This window comes from Tursiops truncatus, chromosome 7 (assembly GCF_011762595.2).
Source record: "Tursiops truncatus isolate mTurTru1 chromosome 7, mTurTru1.mat.Y, whole genome shotgun sequence".
NCBI lineage: Eukaryota > Metazoa > Chordata > Mammalia > Artiodactyla > Delphinidae > Tursiops > Tursiops truncatus.
This window is the reverse complement of record NC_047040.1, coordinates 78811167-78832926: the sequence shown is the minus strand read 5'-3', so window position 1 is coordinate 78832926 and position 21760 is coordinate 78811167. Positions and strand designations below refer to the sequence as shown.

Genomic DNA, 21760 nt, shown 5'->3' with positions numbered 1-21760 from the left:
TCCAAAAAGAAAGACTCGTGAATTCAATGACTTAAAGTTTATCAAATTTAAATTCCCCCTTCCTCAACACCTGCCCATCAACTTTTTAACCATTACCCCAACTGAGGTTTATAAAAATGTGAAGGGACACTACCAGCAAGATCTGTAATCTGGAGGATAAAGTTAAGGGGTTATACTTAGCCGCTTAAAATCACTGGGATGAACAGTCAGTACAGCCACACATAAATGCACAAATGAATTGAGTGTTTGCGTTTCTATTTCCCATGGTCATTTTACATGTTGCAAGAAAAGGTTTTATCGCAAAGACATTAGAAATATCAAGTGAGTCATTTGATCTCATCTGACATTTATTCTACATGTAACTTTGGTAGAATTTCTGATTACCATAACTCTGACTTCAAAACAATCTGCAGTGTCTTGAGAAAAGGCAGAGTGTTTCCCAATAATGTAGAAACATCCAGTATACCCTGAGAAGTCAAGAGCTTTCCGGAGTGAGAGTGAGAATGCCTGCTTCTAGTCCTGAGTAGACCGTGGCAGGGAGCAATTCACTTATGCTCTCTAGACCCCAGTTTCAGTTCTCTGTGAAGTGAATCAACTGAGCTGGCTGGGTTCCCGAGGCCCTTTGAGTTGTAGGACTAAATGATTCTGGCTCCAGCCTGAGAAGTATCCAGAATCTTAACAGAGACTTCTCTAAATCTCACAAACACCGGAAACTTCACTTCCTGATATTCAACATCCTATCCCCCATTTCAGAAACAAAAAGTGACAATGCTTTAAGCATTTAAATTGTTTAAAGTATTTTTTTTAACAACCTGGGTTGTTATGAAGAAAAAAGGAGTGAAAGCTATGTCTAACTCAAACACAGGAGAAATTAAGAATTTAAATGAAGATACTCATCCAATTTCTTTTTAACTGTGAAACTCACTTAAATTACTTGGATGAGGAGAACAATAAAAGAACTTGGTGAGAAGACCAAGAATTTGATCCAAAAGTGATTGATAATGACCATCATTGGGGGGTAGTTTTGGATTAACATATATATGAATATTAAAACATGTATTAGCATAAGTGTGCAGCAAGATGAAATTCTACAGTGATCACACACCTGTGACCAGCACCCAGATTAATAATCAGAACAAGACCAACACCCCAGAAGCCCTCTTGGGTTCCCTTCCAGTTCCTACCTGCCTCTAGGAGTAACCACCATACTAACTTCTAACATCGTGTTTTCATGCTCTATTTCAACGGAAGCATATGGTGTGCCCTGTTTCTCCTTTTCTGGCTCAGCACTGTGTTTATGAAATTCATCGATGTTATTGCATACAGTTGTAGCCTGTTCATTCTCATCGTTGTGTAGTAGTCCACTGTGTGAATACACCCTAATTTATTAATTCATCCTACTGCTCTCAGTTTGGGGCTGTTGCAAACAGTGGTGCCATGGATGACCATAATGTTTTAGAAATGAATTCTGTATCGATAAATTGCTTTTCCTGAAAAATGGGGTCTGTGAAAAATGAGATACATAAAATAATTAAAGAAGTACCTGGGAGTTCCCGGTTGTCGCTTGCAACTCAGCTTCAAGCTTTTGGATCTCCTCCTTTAACTGAATATTTTCCTTTTCAATTTCACTAATTAATTTCTAAAAATAAAAAGGAAATAAAATAACACCCAAAATTTAAACAGTCCCGACCTCATTTTTCTTCTCTTTTCTTAATATTTATTTATTTTGGCTGCACAAAGTCTTAGTTGTGGCACACGGGATCTTTGTTGCAGCATGTGGGATCTTTAGTTGCGGCATGTGGACTTGTTAGCTGTGCATGCACGTGGGAGCTAGTTCCCCGACCAGGGATGGAACCCGGGTCCCCTGCATTGGGAGCGTGAAGTCTTACCCACTAGACCACCAGGGAAGTCCCAGCCCCGACCTCATTTTTCTAATTAATTAAAGAAGCAAAATTTCTCTCACTTTGAACAAGGCAAAGAAAGACATTAGACAGTCTCAAAATAAATATGATCACGTGAATAATACCTTTGTCAAATGTTTTACATCATCACCTGTCGACTTTCTTAACACTGCCAAGGATTATTATCTCTATTATACAAAAAAGGAAACCACTTTTCACACTAAACCAAAGTCACAAAAATGTTTATAGTAGAGCAAGGATTGATACCCCTGTCTTCTGGATCTTAGTTCAGTGCTCTGTCAATTCCTTCCTAACTATTTGTGACTCCAATATGACTTTTAAGCTGCACCATAACTGTGGACATATGTTACTCTGGGGCAATTTATAAATATTTTTTTCTGTGATTCCCACAGTATAGCTGCCTTGATATGCCAGACAGATGGCCTTGAGTAAGTGGTTTAACTACCTGAGCCTCCATTCCCTCTTAGGTCTAATTGGATAATTGCTAACGAAACTCTTGACTTCTAGGTGCAAATCAAAGAAATGAGAGAGGAAGTGAAAAAGCAGCTAACATTGTAAGCTGTGTAAGAGAAAGAAAAGAAATATGATTCTTCTTGTCAGTCTTGAATAATAGAGGTAAAGAAAACTGAAAACCCTAATATTCTTCCAAATTCAACATAATGTTGGACAAAGACATATGAAACATGCCTCGCTGCAAAATAGATGTAAGTTAATTTTTAATAGTACTCAGTAATTTTTCCTTTTTACCTGGTTTTGTTCATCTTTCATAAATTCTTCAGCTGGCCCATACTCCTTAAGAACTTGTTCTTTGTTATCTTCATCAGTTGCCATGATTCCCTAATTACTATAAAAGGTAAATACTTTAAAAATAGTACAAACACACAAATTCAAGAAAAAGTAACTTTTACCCTCTTACAGAAGAAACATCTCTTCTTTGCTATATGTTATTTCCTATCACCGAAGTCTTTATTATCATGAGGATTATATCCAAAGTCTCTATTTCAAATAACTTTCGCACCTATAAACATATAAAAAGGTTCTAAAAATTCTTTGCTTTTCAACACCGTAAGAGAAAATAATAGGTATTAACATTCCTTTGTAGTTCTCATTTCAATCATAATATGATGCTCCATTTTAAAAGACTATTATTTTGGTCTTCTAGACTTTTTCAAAGGTTTTTATTTAAATATTTAATTCTCCCTATTATACTCCCCAAATGTAATGGAGTAAAAAGACCTCCAAACACCGTTCCTCTATGCGTACAGGGGTTTTCACAAACCCTCCTGAGTTCATACACTTGGACAGGAAAAAAACTTCATCTTTATTTCTAATAACCTCTTATTGAAACTTAGCATTCTCTTCAAATATGAATATAGGCAAAAAGCCACATAGTATTTGCAGCCCCTGTGACAAAAGTCACCAAGACGGTACAGATATTTTCATAAAATATTTTAACTCTTCCAGATATCCTGAAACATTGCTTGTGTTTAACCCTGCTTCAAAATTATGATAGTTATTAAACTCATGACTAGGTCTTGTAATAAACTGTAGTATATTGATATATATTACTATATTAAATATTTGCTTTTTAAATAACCTGATAATCATATTTCAATATAATTGGTTTCCTTTATAATTCTATGTATTTTGTTTTATACAACTTAAAAACTTTATTTTGAGAAAGGCCCACAAGCTTTTTCAGACTGGCACCAAAAAAGTTAAGAAACCTTGCCTGCATATCAATTTACTAAGATGGAGTTGTCCCAGATCAAATATGACACAAGGATTATCACAACAGTTATTGTTTTAGAAGCACATTAATAATGTGTCTGTTAATACAATCTTCCAAGATTTCAAGTGGCTAAATTCTCACTATTCCTATAGAAGAAACAGAAAAGACATGTATTCTTCTCTAAAAATAAAATAGAAGACTAGCAAAAAATTAGTCATGGCTTAGTTTACTCAGTGTGAACACAAGCAGTGTCCAAAAAAAGGGGTCATATGGTAGTTCTACTTTTAACTTTTTGAGGATCCTCCATACTGTTCTCCATAGCGGCTGCACCAATTTACATTCCCACCAACAGTGCACAGGGGTTCCCTTTTCTCCACACCCTCTCCAGTATTTGTTACTGTAAGGTCGGATCTTAACCAAACGGCACCGCGAAACAGAGGAAAGCTTCAAGTGAGCTTTATTAGGGAGTGCTCCCGGGCGAGCTTCACTGGTCCAAGAGAAAGGGGCCAGAGAAGTCGCACCCGGGCGAGGGTTGGGCAAGATTTTATAGGGAAAGAAGGGAAAGGGGTGTGGTGAATCTGGGAGGGCGCAGGGTATTCCTTATTTGGTGGTCTTTCCGGGTATCCCGGGGGACCGTTAGTCCCGCCCCTCGAAAGGCGGGAAGGCTGGGCCGGGTTCAAAGTCCCCAGGTCAGTTCCTGGAACTGGGTGGTACGGAGAGTTTCGGTCTGATGCAACCTGTGAATCTGATTGTGTTCCCCTGCCTCGGGCCAGTTGGCCTTACAGTTACCTCTTGTCTTTTTCATGACGCCCATTCTAATAGATGTGAAGTGGTGTCTCATTGGGGTTTTATTTTTTTGTTCTCCTTTTTTTTTTTTAAACATCTCTCATTGGTTTTTTTTGTTTTTTTGCGGTACGCGGGCCTCTCACTGTTGTGGCCTCTCCCGTTGCGGAGTACAGGCTCCGGACGCGCAGGCTCAGTGGCCATGGCTCACGGGCCCAGCTGCTCCGCGGCATGTGGGATCTTCCTGGACCGGGGCATGAATCCGTGTCCCCTGAATCGGCAGGCGGACTCAACCACTGCGCCACCAGGGAAGCTCTCCCTCTGCATATTTATAATCACGTTCTCTGACAATGAAAAACCTGACTCAGAAAATCAGAAAATCAAAAAAAAAAAAAAAAATGCAAAGGGAGAAAAATAGAATGAATGCTATGAATTGGAACTGGAGATATCAGCATAATCTCATGATTTCTGATATGTTGATAGAAAAGTACAGAAATTTAAATATAGATATGTGTGTGAGTGTGTGATATTCCTCAGTTCTGTCTGCTAAAAGGGCCTGGAAACAAAGACAACAGCAGTGAGCACATCTAGCACCCAGAATTTAGTTTCTAGTACCATTCTCAGCTACCAGGAACCAAGGCTATTCAGAGAAATGGCTGCTTCTAGAAGTAGGACAGGAAAAGTACAAGACAAGCATCTTATGATGTCAGAAAGCAAGAAGTGCTCAAAGAATGATGAGGATATGTCACAAGAACATAGAGTCCACCTTGATGAGGTTCTCACTGCACAAATCTGGGAATCATTTAAGCACAGAAATAAATAATGACAGTAATAATTAAATCCACTGAGCAAAACAGAGAACTATGAGTCGGTAAACATAGCTAGCTAGCTAGCTAGCTAGCTAGGTAGATAGATAGATAGATAAATTGATAGTTTTGTGAGGAAAGGACCATTTAATTAGTTTCAAAATACTTACCCACAAGTACTGCAAACCAAAATCCAGTGCAATCTCAATCATTTAGGTGTTCTGAGCACTCACCAGTCCTGGCATTGACAAGCCCTCGAAGGAGATCAACAATTTCAATGGGGATAAATATCAGTTTGCCCTTTTGCTTTGAACATGTCAAGCTAACCTACAAGAATATAAGCACTGTAAGGGCTATGATTTTTGTTTTGTTCTCTAAAGTATGCTTTAGTTCATCCAGAACGCTACCCTAACAGTACCCAAAAGAGTGCCAGGGATATAGTCTACACTCAAGAAATGATTGTTTTTAATTGAGTTAAAATTTCCTTACACTGAACAACCTGTTATTGCACTTCATATAAGTGGAATCATTTGGTATGCACCCTTTTATATGTGCTAGAGTTTTAAGCTCAACATGTTTTGGAGACTTGTCCTTGTTATTACATGTATTAGTAGTTTGTTCCTTTTTATTGCTGTGTAGTATTCCATGCATGGACAGCCTACAAGTTGTTTATTCATTCTCTCGTTGGTGGGCTATTTGGTTATTTCTGGTTTGGGGCTATTATGAATAAAGCTTCTCAAAACAAAACAAACAAAAGAAATACTTCTCCACAAAACACTAATTTCAAAGGGGAAAAGAATAACTTTACAGTGAAGAAGCCAGGCGGACCACACCATAATGAAGTAATCAAAGTAAATAATGAGATACATCAAAATCATCTGACATATGATAGGCACACCGAGAACACAGCACGATTCCTATGATATTCCTGCCAAAGATGCATGAGCCGAATCTAAACAAGAGGAAACATGAGATAAACTGGTCTGTTCTCTTCAAAAGTGTCAAGTTCATGAAAGCCAAGTAAAGACTGAGAAACTGTCCCAGGCAGGAGATTAAAGAGACATCACAACTAAACACAATGCATAACTCTGAACTGGGTCCTTTTGTTATAGGATATTATAGGGACAACTGGCAAAATTTAAATTAGATCCAAGGATTAGATGGCATAATGTATCAATATTAATTTTTCTGATTTTAATCACTGTATTGTAGTTACATAGAGAACATCTTTTTTGTAGGAAATAAATAAGAATTCCAGGGTAATTGGTCATGAAACCTACTCTCAAATAACTCAGGAAAAAGACAATTTTTTACTTGCAGATTTTCTGTAAGTTTGAGGAGTTTAAAAATAAAAAAGGTATATATAAGTAGCTCTTTATTGCGTTAACAACTGCAGAGTCCTTATAACGGTATTCATCCCAAGTCTTACACAATCTAACCCCAACTAGTCTTATTTAGACAACTCCTGGACCAAGTCCCTTAACCACACTGAACACTCTAAGGGTTTCTCTTCTCCCTCCTGTCCCTCAATGTCACATCCTTCCTCCCCTCCCAACCTTAACCTCCACCTAATGAAACCCTACTGTTCAACATCCATCCCAAATTCCCCTCCAAGTTCTTGAAGCCTTGTCTGATTCCCTCAAATGATTTTACTTCTCCCGCTATTATCTCTTTTGGGGAGCTTTATTTGTGTACCTGTGTCATTTTCCATGACTAGATGGTCATGACCTTGAGGCCAGGGACCACGTCCATTCTTCCTTGTATCCATTCAGAGCACAATACACATTCACACACTGAAAACACTCAATGTTTATAGAATTGTGCAGTATCTTGACTGAGGTATTTATTCAGCTCAGGACATCCCAGGCATGTGAAGTTCTCTTATTACATTTCCAGAAAGCAGAAACTGCAACATTATTTAACTGTTCTTTTAGTCTATATTCTTTTTTTTTTTTTTTTTTTTTTTTGCGGTACGCGGGCCTCACCGTTGTGGCCTCTCGCGTTGTGGAGCACAGGCTCCAGACGCGCAGGCTCAGCGGCCATGGCTCACGGGCCCAGCCGCTCCGCGGCACGTGGGATCCTCCCGGACCCGGGCACGAACCCGCGTCCCCTGCATCAGCAGGCGGACTCAACCACTGCGCCACCAGGGAAGCCCTATATTCTTAATATAGACTAAGAATAATAATAAAGGCTTGTAATAAAGGCTCTCAATAATATATTTAACTCATATGAATGGTCTACTACATAATATTCCCAGGACTTCTTACAGCATATCTAGTAACTGGATACTTTCCCTCTTTGCATAAATGGGATGTACAGTAATAGCTTTCCTTTTATACAGTCAAATGGTAGGCAGAATAATGGTCCCCTTAAAGATGCCCACATGCTAACCCTCAGAATCTGTGAATATGTTAGGTTACACTGCAAAGGAGAATTAAAGTTGTAGAATGAATGAAGGTTGCTAATCAGCTGACTTCAAAATATAACGATCTTGGACTTCCTTGGTGGTGCAGTGGTGAAGAATCTGCCTGACAGTGCAGGGGAACCGGGTTCGATCCCTGGTCCGGGAAGACCCCACATGCCGCGGAGCAACTAAGCCCGTGCACCACAACTACTGAGCCAGCGCACCGCAACTACTGAGCCTATGTGCTGTAACTACTGAAGCCTGCGTGCCTAGAGCCCGTGCTACGCAAAGAGTAGCTCCTGCTCGCCACAACTAGAGAAAGCCCACATGCAGCAACAAAGACCCAACACAGCCAAAAAAATATATACATATATATAAATACAAAGATCTTCCTGGATTATTGGTGGGGAAATAATGTAATCACCAGGGTCCTTCTACAAAGTGAAAGAGGAAGGCAGAAGAGCAGAATCAGAGTAAGATGTGACAACAGAAGAATAGTCAGAGAAATGCAACACTGCTGGCTTTGAGGATAGAGAAAGGGCACCACTGAGCCAAAGAAGGTGAGCAGTCTACAGAAGCTGGAAAAGATGAGAAAACAGGTTCACCGCATTAGCCTCGGGGAAGGAAGGCAGCCCTGAAGACGCCTTGATTTTAGCCCAGTGACGCCCAGTTGAACGTCTAACCAGCAGAATTTTAAGATAATAAACTTGTGGATTTTAAGCCACTAAGTCTGTGGTGATTTGTTATGGCAGCGAATGAAAAAACCAGCACAAATCACCTATACCAATTCACCACCTATTTCCCTTAATATACTCACATCACCGTGATGCCCCCCAACCCCCCCACCCCCCCACCCCCACCCCGCCTGATAGAAGCAAATCTTCCCATATGCATGCCTGGCAGCAAAAAGAAAGGAAATGAGGAGAAGGAAGGAAAAAAGGAGGTGGTGATGCACAAAGTTGTTTTTGTTTTGTTTTGTTTTTGTTTTTTAAACTTCTGCATGTTGTATAGATAGGGAAAAGTCGCATTCTCTTTTGGACGTCTCTTTCAAGAAAACCCCTGCATATTCTGAAAAGTGAGGTACGGCTGCCAAAACCTGCTCCTCCTGCCAACAGAGTAAATGTCCTGAAGGAATCTGTTTTCCTAACAACTGTCTCCAGAGACACTACAAGAACAGTGGGGAAACACAAACCATTTTAAGTTTCAATTTCCGAAATGAAGCAAAGCAAAGGAGACGGGGTCAGAGGCCGGGACGGCACAGAGAAGGCCCCGTGGGCCGGGGGCAGGCACGTCCCCTCGGTGGCTGTGTGGTCCCTGCGACCCCGGCAGCGGGCAGCGCAGGGGCGCGGCGCTGGGGCTCTGCGCCCGGCCCCCGTCCGCCCCCGGCTCTCCGCCGGGCGTCTCCCCGCAGGAGGTCCCGAGTCCCGCGGAACCTGCCTCGTCGCCATCCACTGCCTCTCCAGCCCTGGACCACTAGAAGCGGGGATGGCAGGAGGGGAACGGGGCACCCACTCACCCGCCTCGGCCCGCCGAGCGCCGCGCCCCGGTTCCCGGAAACCTCGCTGGCTGCGCGCAGGTGGAGCGTCCGCGGGAGGCGCTGAACCTCCGGGCCCGGCTGGCGCCGCCTTGTCCAGAAGAGCTTTGAGCCTTTTTCAAGTGGGTGTCCCCCAGATCAACAGTTTGGTTCCTTTAAAAAAAAGAAAGAATAAAAGGAGAAGAAAACTACTCAAATGATGATTTTCTTTAAATCTAGTCACTGCTCGAATACCAAACCTGGTGTCTCCAATGATTAGTCACTAACAAGTTACACCTATTTTCACTTTCGATTTTTAAAACGTGTTGGTTTTGGTTTTGTTTTGAGGAAATTTATTCCCAAAGTATTCCTTAAGTTTCCATAGACATCATTTTAGGACATGCTTTAAAAACCACTCCTTTGTATGTATATTACAGGACGTGTTTTTGGAAAAAGTGGATAGAAACCAAATAAAGGCAAAGTGGGAGTCTCTCATCAGATTGTAATGGTAACTCTCGTTGTAATTTATTGATCATTATAACCTTAATCTACAAATCTTTGCAGCCAGCACAAGGTCAACTTTTGTGTACAGGTATTTCTTTTGCAACTTCCCAGGAAGTTGGGAAAGCTGTGGTGTTCAGTTGGTTTCTACGACCTGTGTCCCTTGAAAGTTTTCTTATAATCATTTTGTTTTGTTGTGAAGCTTATAAATAAATACTTCACTAAGTGTTATCTTTTCCTTTGAAATGGAAAACATCTGGTTGACTTCAAAAATTGCATTGTTTCTGAATCCTACACAGAGAACCACCCCACAGCTGCACTGGCTGGTAAATAGAGGTCAGGGAGGAGATGTATCAAAATGACTTCCAGGCATAAATTCTAGTTTACAGTGCTGTGTATTCATATATAACTGATATATAATCTGATAAAATGAAATATTAACCAAAGTCAAATTCCTTTATATCAAGAATATTATATGCATTTTCAAATAAATTAATACATTGAGATATTTCCAAATGATGTAAATATCAATAGGTTTTGATTGCATGCCACTCCTGAATTAAAAATTGGTTTGCTCTGCAAAGGGAAAAGGAAATAAACATTTACAGGTGTATTAAATATTCACCTTTTCTATGTAAAAAAAAAAAGAATATTGATGGCAATCAGTTTAAAGTGGCCTTTCTAAGTGAAGAAAATAAAGTGGTGCATAGACACTTGTACTCATCAGCCCAGTCAAAATAGTACAAAAACTCTAACTGTGGCAGCCTGAGAATTACTTTTGGTCTCCCTTAAAATTTTGTTTTTTATTTTATTTAAATTTATTTATTTATTTATTAATAATTTATCTATTTTTGGCTGCATTAGGTTAAAAATTTGTTTTTTTTAAATTTTGTTTTTTATTCTGTTTTTATTTTATTTATTTATTTAAATTTATTTATTTATTTATCTAATTTATCTATTTTTGGCTGCATTGGGTTAAAAATTTGTTTTTTTAATTTTTGTTTTTTATTTTATTTATTTAAATTTATTTATTTATTTATTTAATCTATTTTTGGCTGTGTTGGGTCTTCGTTGCTGCATGAGGGCTTCCTCTAGTTGCAAGCAAGCAGGGGCTACTCTTCGTTGCAGTGCACGTGCTTCTCATTGTGGTGGCTTCTCTTGTTGCAGAGCAAGGGCTCTGGGTGCGTGGGCTTCAGTAGCTGTGGCACCCGGGCTTAGTTGCTCCTCGGCATGTGGGATCTTCCCAGACCAGGGCTCGAACCCGTGTCCCCTGCACTGGCAGGCGGATTCTTAACCACTGCGCCACCAAGGAAGCCCCTTTTATTTTATTTTTGGCTGCACTGCAAGGCTTGAGGGATCTTAGTTCCCTGACCAGGGATTGAACCCTGGCCCATGGGAGTGAAAGCGCTGAGTCCTAACCACTGGACCACCAGGAAACTTCCATCCCTTAGAGTTTTAGAGAACATGAACTCTAGAGGTTACTTAGTTCAAACCTCATTTCTTCTTTTATCTTATTTTTGTTTTTTATAAGAAGATACTAAGCAACAGGACCATGACCAGAACAGGACTCATCTAAGATTGACTCCAATCCTGTTAAAGGACAAAGGATACAGTTAGTAGGGAAGCCTTTGGGCCGCCCACATGCTGAAACTGAGCCATGTGTAACAGTCTGAACTCAAGTGAACTTCAGGTCCAGTACTCTGCAAAGCACAGGGGTTCCGAAGATGAATAGGCAGCTCCCAGATATATATATATATATATATATATATATATTTTAATTTTATTTATTTTTGGCTGCATTGGGTCTTTGTTGCTGCGCGGGCTTTCTCTAGTTGTGGTGAGCGGGGGCTACTCTTCATTGTGGTGCGCGGGCTTCTCATTGCGGTGGGTTCTCTTGTTGCTGAGCATGGGCTCTAGGTGTGCGGGCTTCAGTAGTTGTGGCTCGTGAGCTCTAGAGTGCAGGCTCAGTAGCTGTGGTGCATGGGCTTAATTGCTCTGCGGCATGTGGGATCTTCCCGGACCAGGGCTCGAACCCGTGTCTGCTGCATTGGCAGACGGATTCTTAACCACTGCGCCTCCAGGGAAGTCCCAGCTCCCAGATATAGTATTGTTAACAATCGTAATTGCGATGATCTACTGAGAATTCCTAGACATTTTATAAACCTTTTATGTTTTGCCAACAACAATATGAGATATAGGTATTATCCCCATTTTGCAGATCAGGAAACTATGGCTTAAAGTGCTGACCCAAAACCAAGCAATTAATCTGTGATGACATTCATATCTTTCTCTACTCTCAACCATGAAGTCAGTCTCCACACTATGTTCTACAGGGCATGAAAAATGAGGGAATTCTATGGGCAAGTATGATTAGGAAATGCCGCATACTGGATTCACACTTGGGAGATTCACAATGCACATCCGCATGTTGAGTTTTGAGAAGTATTGCAGGGAAAAATTATAGCATACATTTAAAAGTTTAACTTTATTTAATCTTGAATTTATCAAACTCATTTGACCACTAAAGCCTTTATTTTCAAGGAGCAGCTATTAAAATCTTGAAAAGTTTCTAGTGGGGCAATTTGAGTAATGCTTTACTAATGATTTTAATGATTGAGGACTTGCTTCCTCAAAATATGGCACCTTGGCATATCGACTATTTTAAGTGGAAAGAGTTTGAGAAAACAGTAGAAGCAAGACGGTCACTCTGACCTTCCTCCCCACTACCATCCTTCTCTGAAATAGTTCAAAAAGCCTCCTGTGAGAGGTGCTCACCCTATACCTGTGGGAAAGGAGCATTCTTACCTCCAAAGACAAATGGACCCAGAGAAGAATCCTTAACAAACCAGCTTTGCTAAGTTTTCTCCAGTTTACTTCAATTACCTCATACTCTCTGACCTATCATATTCTTCCATGACTATCCTCTCTTCATCAAACCTAGCATAAAAATACTCAGTTCTAGGGCTTCCCTGGTGGCGCAGTGGTTGAGAGTCCGCTTGCTGACGCAGGGGACACGGGTTCGTGCCCCGGTCCAGGAAGATCCCACGTGCCGCGGAGCAGCTGGGCCCGTGAGCCATGGCCGCTGAGCCTGCGCGTCCGGAGCCTGTACTCCGCAACGGGAGAGGCCACAACAGAGAGAGGCCCGCGTACCGCAAAAATAAATAAATAAATAAATAAAAAATACTCAGTTCTAACTGTTTCCGTGGGTCTTCATTTCCTTATGAAGACTTCTGTGTCATGTAAAACTTATGTTAAATAAATTTGTAGGCTTTTCTCCTCTTCATCTGTCTTTGTCAGTTTCATTTTCAGACCCAGCCAGGAACCCTAAGAGGGTCAAGGAAAACTTTTTCTTCCTTTCTATCTATCTATCACACACTCAATAAATATTATACCGCACATGAGATGCCTTGAACATGTCATGTAAATCTACACTGCCATGATATGAGATGTATGTTGCGTTAGAAATTTATCTCCCCACCAGATGGCAATGGGCTCCTCTCAGGCTTCCCTATAAATGCACCATCCCCACACACACCAGTGCTACATACTGTACCATGTGTGCTATGAAGTGTGATACTAGTAGTAGAACACCAAGGAGAAAACAGCCCCCTCTACCTCAGGAAGTCAGGAAATGTTTCCTCCACAGAAGAGGTGAAGATTGAGTTGCCTCTTAAAGGTAGAGGAAGTGAACTGAGACCAAAGGTCAGATGAAAAATCCCAGAGAGGCATCACGAGTTTAGTGGATATGCAAATCATGAGAAAACCACCTGATATCTATTATATTACGCTCTTTCTTTTAGAAAAGGTCTAGCACACCAAGTTTATGCTGCTAGTTGCCAAGATTTTGGTAATCCTGTTTGCAGTTCATCCTTGGGGAAGTTGCAACATTTATACTGTGCCCAGCATTGTGCAGGGTCCTGGGCGACACAAAGGAATTAGGTAACATCATTCTCATTTTCAAGAGGTTTGCAATTGACATATCAGGAGTAAAGGACTGTTGCCAAGAGAGTAGATCTTAAATACTCTCACCACAAAGAAGAAATGATAATTACATGACATGATGGAGGTATTTAGCTGTGGTAATCATTTGACAATGTATAAGTGTATCAAATCAATATGTTGTATGCCTTGTTCACCTTAAACTCACACAATGTTATTTGTCAACTGTATCTCAACAAAGCTGTAAAAAAATAAATAAAATAGTAGACAACGGTTTTTTTTAAAAGCAAAGGAAAATAAATATTCTATCCCTTACTCTCTATCAGGCAGGCAGTACTATATAGTTAAGAGCATGGTTTTGATATGAGATGTTGGTTTGAATACCAATTTCAAGTTACTGAAGTTTCGCAGCCTCATTTTTCTCCTCTGTAGAATGGAGCTGTTGTGAATGAGATACTGCTACATGTCAAGGTCTAAGCACAGTGCCTTAGCCAGGATAAGCATTCAAGTAGCTTGACACTGGTGGCCCAGGTAGCTGTTACCATCTTATACCTGGGTGAGAATTTTTTTTCCATTTTATTCTTGCACATTTCTTCTGCTTTGTCTTCCTACCTGAAAAAGTACACTTAAGACAAAGACCATTTTTTATTTCTTTTGTGTCACCTGCAGTTATTAGTAAAATGACTATACTTAGTACTAGCAATATAAATATTATACCTATTTCTAACTAGTAGTTAGATACAAGAGTAGGAGTCAAATACGCTAGGCTCAATATTATAACCCCTTTGTATAGGTTTTCATGTTAGTGTATGAATAAGTTTGTCTAAGTGAACAAAATATTGTGAGCTAGATCAAATATTTATAAATAGAAGTTTATAATAGAAGTTAATCCAAGTAAACTAATAATAAAATTAAAGAATAAAGGACATTACCTTCTAGAATCATGCCTGGGCCACTGATTTATCATATAAACATACTTGATCAGTCAGAAAATTCTGTTTTGTTAAAGTATTTAGAGAATAAAGCTACTGTCCTTGGACAATGCTGGAAAGAACAAGTAAGTGTTTTGCTCATGAAACAGAGGTTCAAAAATAAAAATTGATCCTTGATATCCTTAAGATATCAAGCAGTAAACCTCAATATTATATTATGGAAATTATTTTAAGAGAATCTGAGGATACTGCTGATGTTTTCCTGCTTTGCTTGCAAACTGAATACTGCTTTTTTTAAAAAATTAATTTATTTTATTTATTTTTGGCTCTGTTGGGTCTTTGTGGCTGTGCACGGTCTTTCTCTAGCTGTGACGAGCGGGGGCTACTCTTTGTTGCTGTGCGCAGGCTTCTTGTTGCCGTGGCTTCTCTTGTTGCAGAGCACGGTCTCTAGGCACCCGGGCTTCAGTAGTTGTGGCGCACGGGCTTTAGAGCGCAGGCTCAGTAGTTGTGGTGCACGGGCTTAGTTGCTCCACGGCATGTGGGATCTTCCGGGACCAGGGCTCAAACCCATGTCCTCTGCATTGGCAGGTGGATTCTTAACCACTGCACCACCAGGGAAGCCCCTGAATATTGCTTCTGAATTGGCTATACTCCAATATAAAATAAAAAGTTTAAAAAAAAATGAATACTGCTTCTGACAGAATTCTCTCAGGGTGAAGTGATAGTAGGATAAAACCAATTGTTTGGCTTGAACTTAAAATCACAGGGGAGGAAAAGCTTAAAGAAACTTGAGATTCTCAGAATGCTTAAAAAGAACATAGCTTTGGAATGTTGGAAAAATCAAAATATTAAATTCTGATTATGTTCTCACCAAAAATCCCAAATGAGAAAGAATCGGGCAAAGCATCCAAGTAAATCAATGTAGCTTCCCAGGGAGCTCAGCAGTTAAGAGAATATGCACAAACATAGTGAAAACAACTTTTGCTTGGGCTTCCCTGGTGGCGCAGTGGTTGAGAGTCCGCCTGCCGATGCAGGGGACACGGGTTCATGCCCCGGTCCGGGAAGATCCCACATGCCGCGGAGCGGTTGGGCCCGTGAGCCATGGCCTCTGGGCCTGCGCGTCTGGAGCGACGGGAGAGGGCACAGCAGTGAGAGGCCCATGTACCGCAAAAAAAAAAAAAAAAAAAAAAACCCACAAACATATCAGGCAAAAAACTCAACTTTTTAAGTTAAATTTGTTTTCAATTTGTTCTTAGTGTACCTAGGTATATGTAGGGGCATAATTTCTACTAAGATATATCTCAGTATAGTGTATGATTTCTGTTGAATCGTGTCCCAAACTCACCAGAAAGGGAAAATGTGTCTGTGGGTAAGAGGACGTCCTATAGACCAGTGCTTGTCAAACTTTAATGCCCATCCGAATCAGCTGGGGATCTTGTTAACATGTAGATCCTGGGAATTCCCTGGTGGTCCAGTGGTTAGGACTCAGAGCTTTCACTGCTGGGGCCCGGGTTCAATCCCTGGTTGGGGAGCTGAAATCCTACAAGCCATGTGGCACGGCCAAAAAAAAAAAAAGCAGATCCTTGTTCCATAGGTTTGAGGTGGAAGTTCTTCATTTTGAACGTTGCTTGGTGATGCTGATGGCGTGATGGCACTGGGTCTTGGACTATACTTTGAATAGAAAGGCTGTAGACTAACCAGTTCCCTAAAGAACAAAGAGGGAGCAGAAATGTTCACTCCAGAGTCAGGGTACTGTGTACTGTGTGGTTCAGCCAGGGAGCACAGGGCCTCTTCCTGTTTGCCAGCCTGGTGGCCTAGGTTCATGAGTAGAAGGAAAGGCATTTCTTGACATCCACGGTAGACAGGACAACAGCAGTTCCTGTCTTTCATGCCATCTCCTTCAGAGGACAAAGTCTCCTTGTCTGCAGCTAGGCTGTCATTACAGCTACTCTGAAATGGAAAGGAAGGAGTAAGCCATGAGGGTGAATGGGTCAAAATGATGCAAAAGTGGAAAGAAGTAAGGAGAAGCCAGAAAAAAAGAACAAGACTAGTATATCCAGGAACACTGAAAGGAATATTCTTTTCTCTTTCATTAGTTATTCATTTCAATTTATTCTAAATAGTTTGCCCTGGTGTCCGGTGTAACAAGATAGAATGACCTCACACACAGGGCTCATTTTAACAACAAAATATCTTCATGGGGCAGTTTGATGATGTTGGACACATAAAACCAGAAGTAATTCATCCCTCTAAAAGCTTAAACTCCTCCAGAAAAATTAAAAAGACAAACAGTCTTCATCCCCAATAAAAATAAAACAAAGAAGTGTCCTTCAGATCTTATTGCTTGGTGACTTTATGCATTGGAATAGAAACACTATTGCCTTTTGGGAGGTTGACCTCAGCTGTTTTTCAACCATTTGAAGAAAAAGAACTCTAATTTTGGTGCCAATACTCAAAGCAAAGCTTTCTCAGGTGGATGAACAACAGCTGTAGGTGGCTTGTCATGGAAATTGCACCACCTTAAAATCACCAGGAGAACTGGGCTGAGTCTCTGCTCTGACCCTTACTACAGGGCCACACTGGTCACACTACACATTCACATGCAGTGTGTTCCCTGGAAATTCCTGGTGTTCCCTGAAAATGTGCAATGCATGCTAGGGAGGGATTCTGGGCTTCCAAGACTTGCTTGATTGCTGCTCTAGAATTAGATAGAACAAGTCAGTCAAACAAGTCCAAGATTCAATCATGTTCTCTCTTTCTCTCTCCCCCAACTATTTTGTCATGTTATTTTATGAACTTTACATAAGACAGACAGGTAATTGTTGAGTGGCTTTTTTTGTGGTCTAGTCTCTATCCTACTACCCTGAACGTATCCCAAACAGCAATGCAATTTTCCCTGCTCTTCACTGGCTCCTTTCTGTGGTCACTAACCTGATCTGCCCTCTCCTAGGGACACTGTAACCAGATGGCCCAGGTTTCTTAAGGCTCCCTTTCAAATACTCTATCCAGTTTCATTCTGTGCCACAGCCAGTGTGTCTTTTCCTCCACACCCTCTCACATTAAAATTCATAGTTGAGGGCTTCCCTGGTGGCGCAGTGGTTGAGAGTCCGCCTGCCGGTGCAGGGGACGTGGGTTTGTGCCCCGGTCCAGGAAGATTCCACAGGCCGCGGAGCGGCTGGGCCTGTGAGCCATGGCCGCTGAGCCTGCGCGTCCAGAGCCTGTGCTCCACAGCGGGAGAGGCCACAACAGTGAGAGGCCCGTGTACCGCAAAAAAAAAAAAAAAAAAAAAATCAGTTGATTGTCTAATTTTCACAGGAAAATTTTCATGATGGCTAATTTACATCTAGAATTTACCTTGCTAATGATTCCTTTTGTCCTTTCATCCTACACACCCCTGCCATATTATTCTTCTAAAAGTTCTGCTGTCATCGTGTCATTCCACACCTTAAGCATTTACAGGTGACATCTAACATATACAGCCCAAACTCCAGAGTGCAGTACCTACCCTCCCTCCCATGCTCCCAATCCCAAACTGTTTCCACAACAAGCTGGCTACAGCTTGTCTTTTTGACTTTATTATTCACTATTCTCTTCTCTGTATCCAACCAAATTAGTCGGCTATCCTCTAAATCCAGAATAGCCTTATCAACCAACTGGTCTTCTTTCTTTTACATTTCCGTTTCCTGAGATGTTTTCCTTCTCCTTTCTATTATTTCAGTCATACGATTGTACACATGAACTCCTAACAAACACATATCATACCTTAAAGACAGTGGTGATATTCAAGATATCAATAACTGATCAGTATGGACACTGAACCATCAGAAGAGCTCTAGCCAGAAGGATGGAGTGGTGTCCTAGAAGATCTTTCTAGGCTAGGCATTAATCCTACAGTTACTGGATCCTAGAAGGTGGCGGTGGGGGGAGTGCTGGGAATTCCTGGTGGAGATATGGCCAGGGCAGTAGAGGCACTGGGGTGGGCTTGGGGGAAGACTGCAACCAACTGGCACAGAAATATTTCATTATTTAACATCTGATATGAACACCAGGGTACAGTGGCTGAACACCAGTATCAGGCTTTGCTGCTACATCTCCAGGCTCAAGTTCAGCTCCTGTCCAACAACCCCAGGAGTAGTGATCCCTCCCTCTCTAAATTATTTTAGCATGTTTTGCCCATACCACTTATTAGGTACATTCATAATCTTGCATTGTTAATTGTCTTTTGGGGGACTATTGTGCAATTCATCCCCAAAAGATGGTAATCTTTTCCAAAACAAGAGTTGTACTATATCTTTGTCTCTCCCTAAATGTCAAATATAGTGCCTTTCTTGGGCAATTACTTATCCTATATTTATTAATGAAAATCGATTGAATGAGTAACTGAGAACCAATACACCATATAATGTGGTCATTTCAAATGACCTCACTTAGAGAGTGAGGGAGTTACAGACATCTTTGAGACTCTGATAAGAGCTAGAGACTCTCTTATCAGAAATATCCATAGCAACACGAAATTGTGCATACAACTTCAGGTGTCTTACATATCCCCTAAAGCCATTCATAGATTCCTGGGAGTCCATGGAATCTAGGTTAAGGACCCTGGTTTAAAAGGAATGTTATAGAACCAGAACATCAACCTAAAGAATCAACTGGGTTTTGTTTTGCTTTGTTTTTGCATCTTCTAAGTACATTTATTCATTCCATGAAGGAAATGGCCCTTATACAGGTGTGCAGTGATGTCCCATGTTTCCATATAACAGAGCTTGCTTAAATTCACAGCTAGACTGTGTTTCACCTGATGTGCACTCTAAGTAAAGCTGGTTAATGATGGCTGTGAGCAGGCCCAGGACTTGAAGTTTTCAAAACTTTACTTCTTTTATCAGCACTCTTGATTTTATAAACGATGAAGCCCATCAACGCCATTCCTACCCAAATCTCCTGGTAAACTTGAGTACAGTAGGGCTTCGTGAGGGATCCAAACTTTTTTTTTTTTTTTTTTTTTTTTGGTACGCGGGCCTCTCACTGTTGTGGCCTCTCCCGTTGCGGAGCACAGGCTCCAGATGCGCAGGCTCAGCGGCCACGGCTCACGGGCCCAGCCGCTCCGCGGCATGTGGGATCTTCCCGGACCGGGGCACGAACCCGTGTCCCCTGCATCGGCAGGTGGACTCTCAACCACTGCGCCGCCAGGGAAGCCCCTAATTTGGGTACTAAGTTAAGAGACTTAACTTGGGTGTTACCTTGGTATTCCAGTGAGAGGGCTATTTAGAAGATCTCATCCTAGTTCACCTCTTGGATCATGGTGTCTCAGTGCTATCCCCTTGCCTCTACCTGGAAGGCAGAAGAGCAGCAGGACCCACAGGCTTGCCGTAGTGGTCTAAGTTTCCCCCAGGAATACGGTACTGCTGACTAAGGTTTCAGCTAAAGTGCACTCATTATCAGTTATACTCATAGATGTCAGATGAAAAATGCCAGTAACAATCTGGAGTGGGACCATCTTTGGTTGAATTCATTAACAGGTACTACATGCCAAAGTGTGGCTAACTAAGGGGGAAAGGGACAAGTGAAGAGGCAAGATCACTTTGCCTTAGACAGAACTCTGTTCATCAGGGAAAGCAATCTTGGCACATAAACTAAAGTGCAGACATGAGGCATAAAATAGTGAGATCATCGTCACTAAAACTCTGTGTGGAATTCACTCCCACCGAGGTACGCACCACGACTCAAAGAGATGGGACTTCCATCAACTCCCCAAGGCAGTTAACTAGCCTTCTGTAATAAATTTCTTTCTGGAAGAAAGAAGAGCACTTATTTACAAGGGAAGCTGCCTGCTATGGTAGAGAAATGAGAGTCTAGAAAAATTACACTGTCTCATATTTCATACTGATTTGCTTCACTTCTTGGGAAAAAGTAGAAAATCTTTTATATACTATTAATCTTTGGATTGGTTCCTATGTCAGAAACTTCTTCTTGGAGCTCACTACTACTACAAAGACATTAGATGTGGATAGTGAAGAGAACCTCAAAAGCCAATAATATGGAAGAATAGGTCAATAAATGCTAATTAAAATTAGAGCCAACTGGGAGGGATAAATTGGGAGACCGGAATTGACACATACACTCTACTATATATAGAATAGATAACTAATAAGAATATACTGAATAGCACAGGGAACTCTATTCAATACTCTGTAATGGGACGTCCCTGGTGGTGCAGTGGTTAAGAATCCGCCTGCCAATGCAGGGGACACGGGTTTGAGCCCTGATCAGGGAAGATCCCACATGCCGTGGAGCAACTAAGCCCGTGCACCACAACTACTGAAGCCCGCACGCCTAGAGCCCATGCTCCGCAACAAGAGAAGCCACCGCAATGAGAAGCCCGCGCACTACAATGAAGAGTAGCCCCGGCTCGCCACAACTAGAGAAAGCCCACATGCAGCAACGAAGACCCAACGCAACCAAAAGTAAATAGATAAATAAAATTAAAAAAAATATATATATATAATACTCTGTAATGACCTATATGGGAAAGGAATCTAAAAAAAGAGTGGATATATGTGTATCTATAACTGACTTACTTTGCTGTACAGCAGAAACTAACACATTATAAATCAACTATACTCCAACAAAAAAAAATTAATTAGAAAAAAAATAAATATTGGGACCAACTCAAAAAATAAGTTAAAAAAATATGTTTTAATTCACACACACAAAAATATGTCCATCAACAGATGAATGGATAAAGAAGATGTGGTACCTATATACAATGGGATACTACTTGGCCATAAAAAAGAACGAAATAATACCATTTGCAGCAACTTGGATGGAACTAGAGATGATCATACTAAGTGAAATAAGTCAGAAAGAGGAAGACAAATACCATATGATATCACTTATGTGTGGACTCTAAAATATAACACAAATGAACTTATCTACAAAACAGAAACAGACTCACAGACATAGAGAACAGACTTGTGGTTGCCAAGGGGACCCAGTGGGGAAGGGAGGGAGTGGGAGTTTGGGGTCAGCAGATGCAAACTATTATATATGGAATGGATAACAACAAGGTCCTCCTGTATAGTACAGGGAACTATATTTAATATCCCGTGATAAACCATAATGGAAAAGAATATATAAAAAAAGTTTATATACGTATAACTGAATCACTTTGCTGTACAGCAGAAATTAACACACACTGTAAATCAACCATACTTCGATAAAAAATAAATTA

At 40.9% G+C, this 21760-nt stretch overlaps 1 protein-coding gene across 5 annotated transcripts in view; it reads right to left on the bottom strand.

Annotated features, from left to right (window-relative positions):
• Positions 1-21760, bottom strand: part of NMI (N-myc and STAT interactor) — a 38804-nt gene that overhangs the window by 6577 nt on the left and 10467 nt on the right. The window contains exons 1-4 of one of the 5 annotated variants that reach the window (XM_073807716.1): positions 9164-9439; positions 4444-4781; positions 2670-2766; positions 1544-1639 (exon numbers count right to left, since the gene is read on the bottom strand). In XM_073807716.1, the coding sequence (XP_073663817.1) occupies positions 1544-1639; positions 2670-2753 (180 nt within the window). In that variant the 5' untranslated portion in view covers positions 2754-2766; positions 4444-4781; positions 9164-9439. Of the gene's footprint in view, positions 1-1543; positions 1640-2669; positions 2767-4443; positions 4782-5413; positions 5551-9163; positions 9442-21760 lie in introns of those variants that run through there. The other 4 variants (XM_073807715.1, XM_073807717.1, XM_019922300.3 and 1 more) reach the window with 4 other exon arrangements.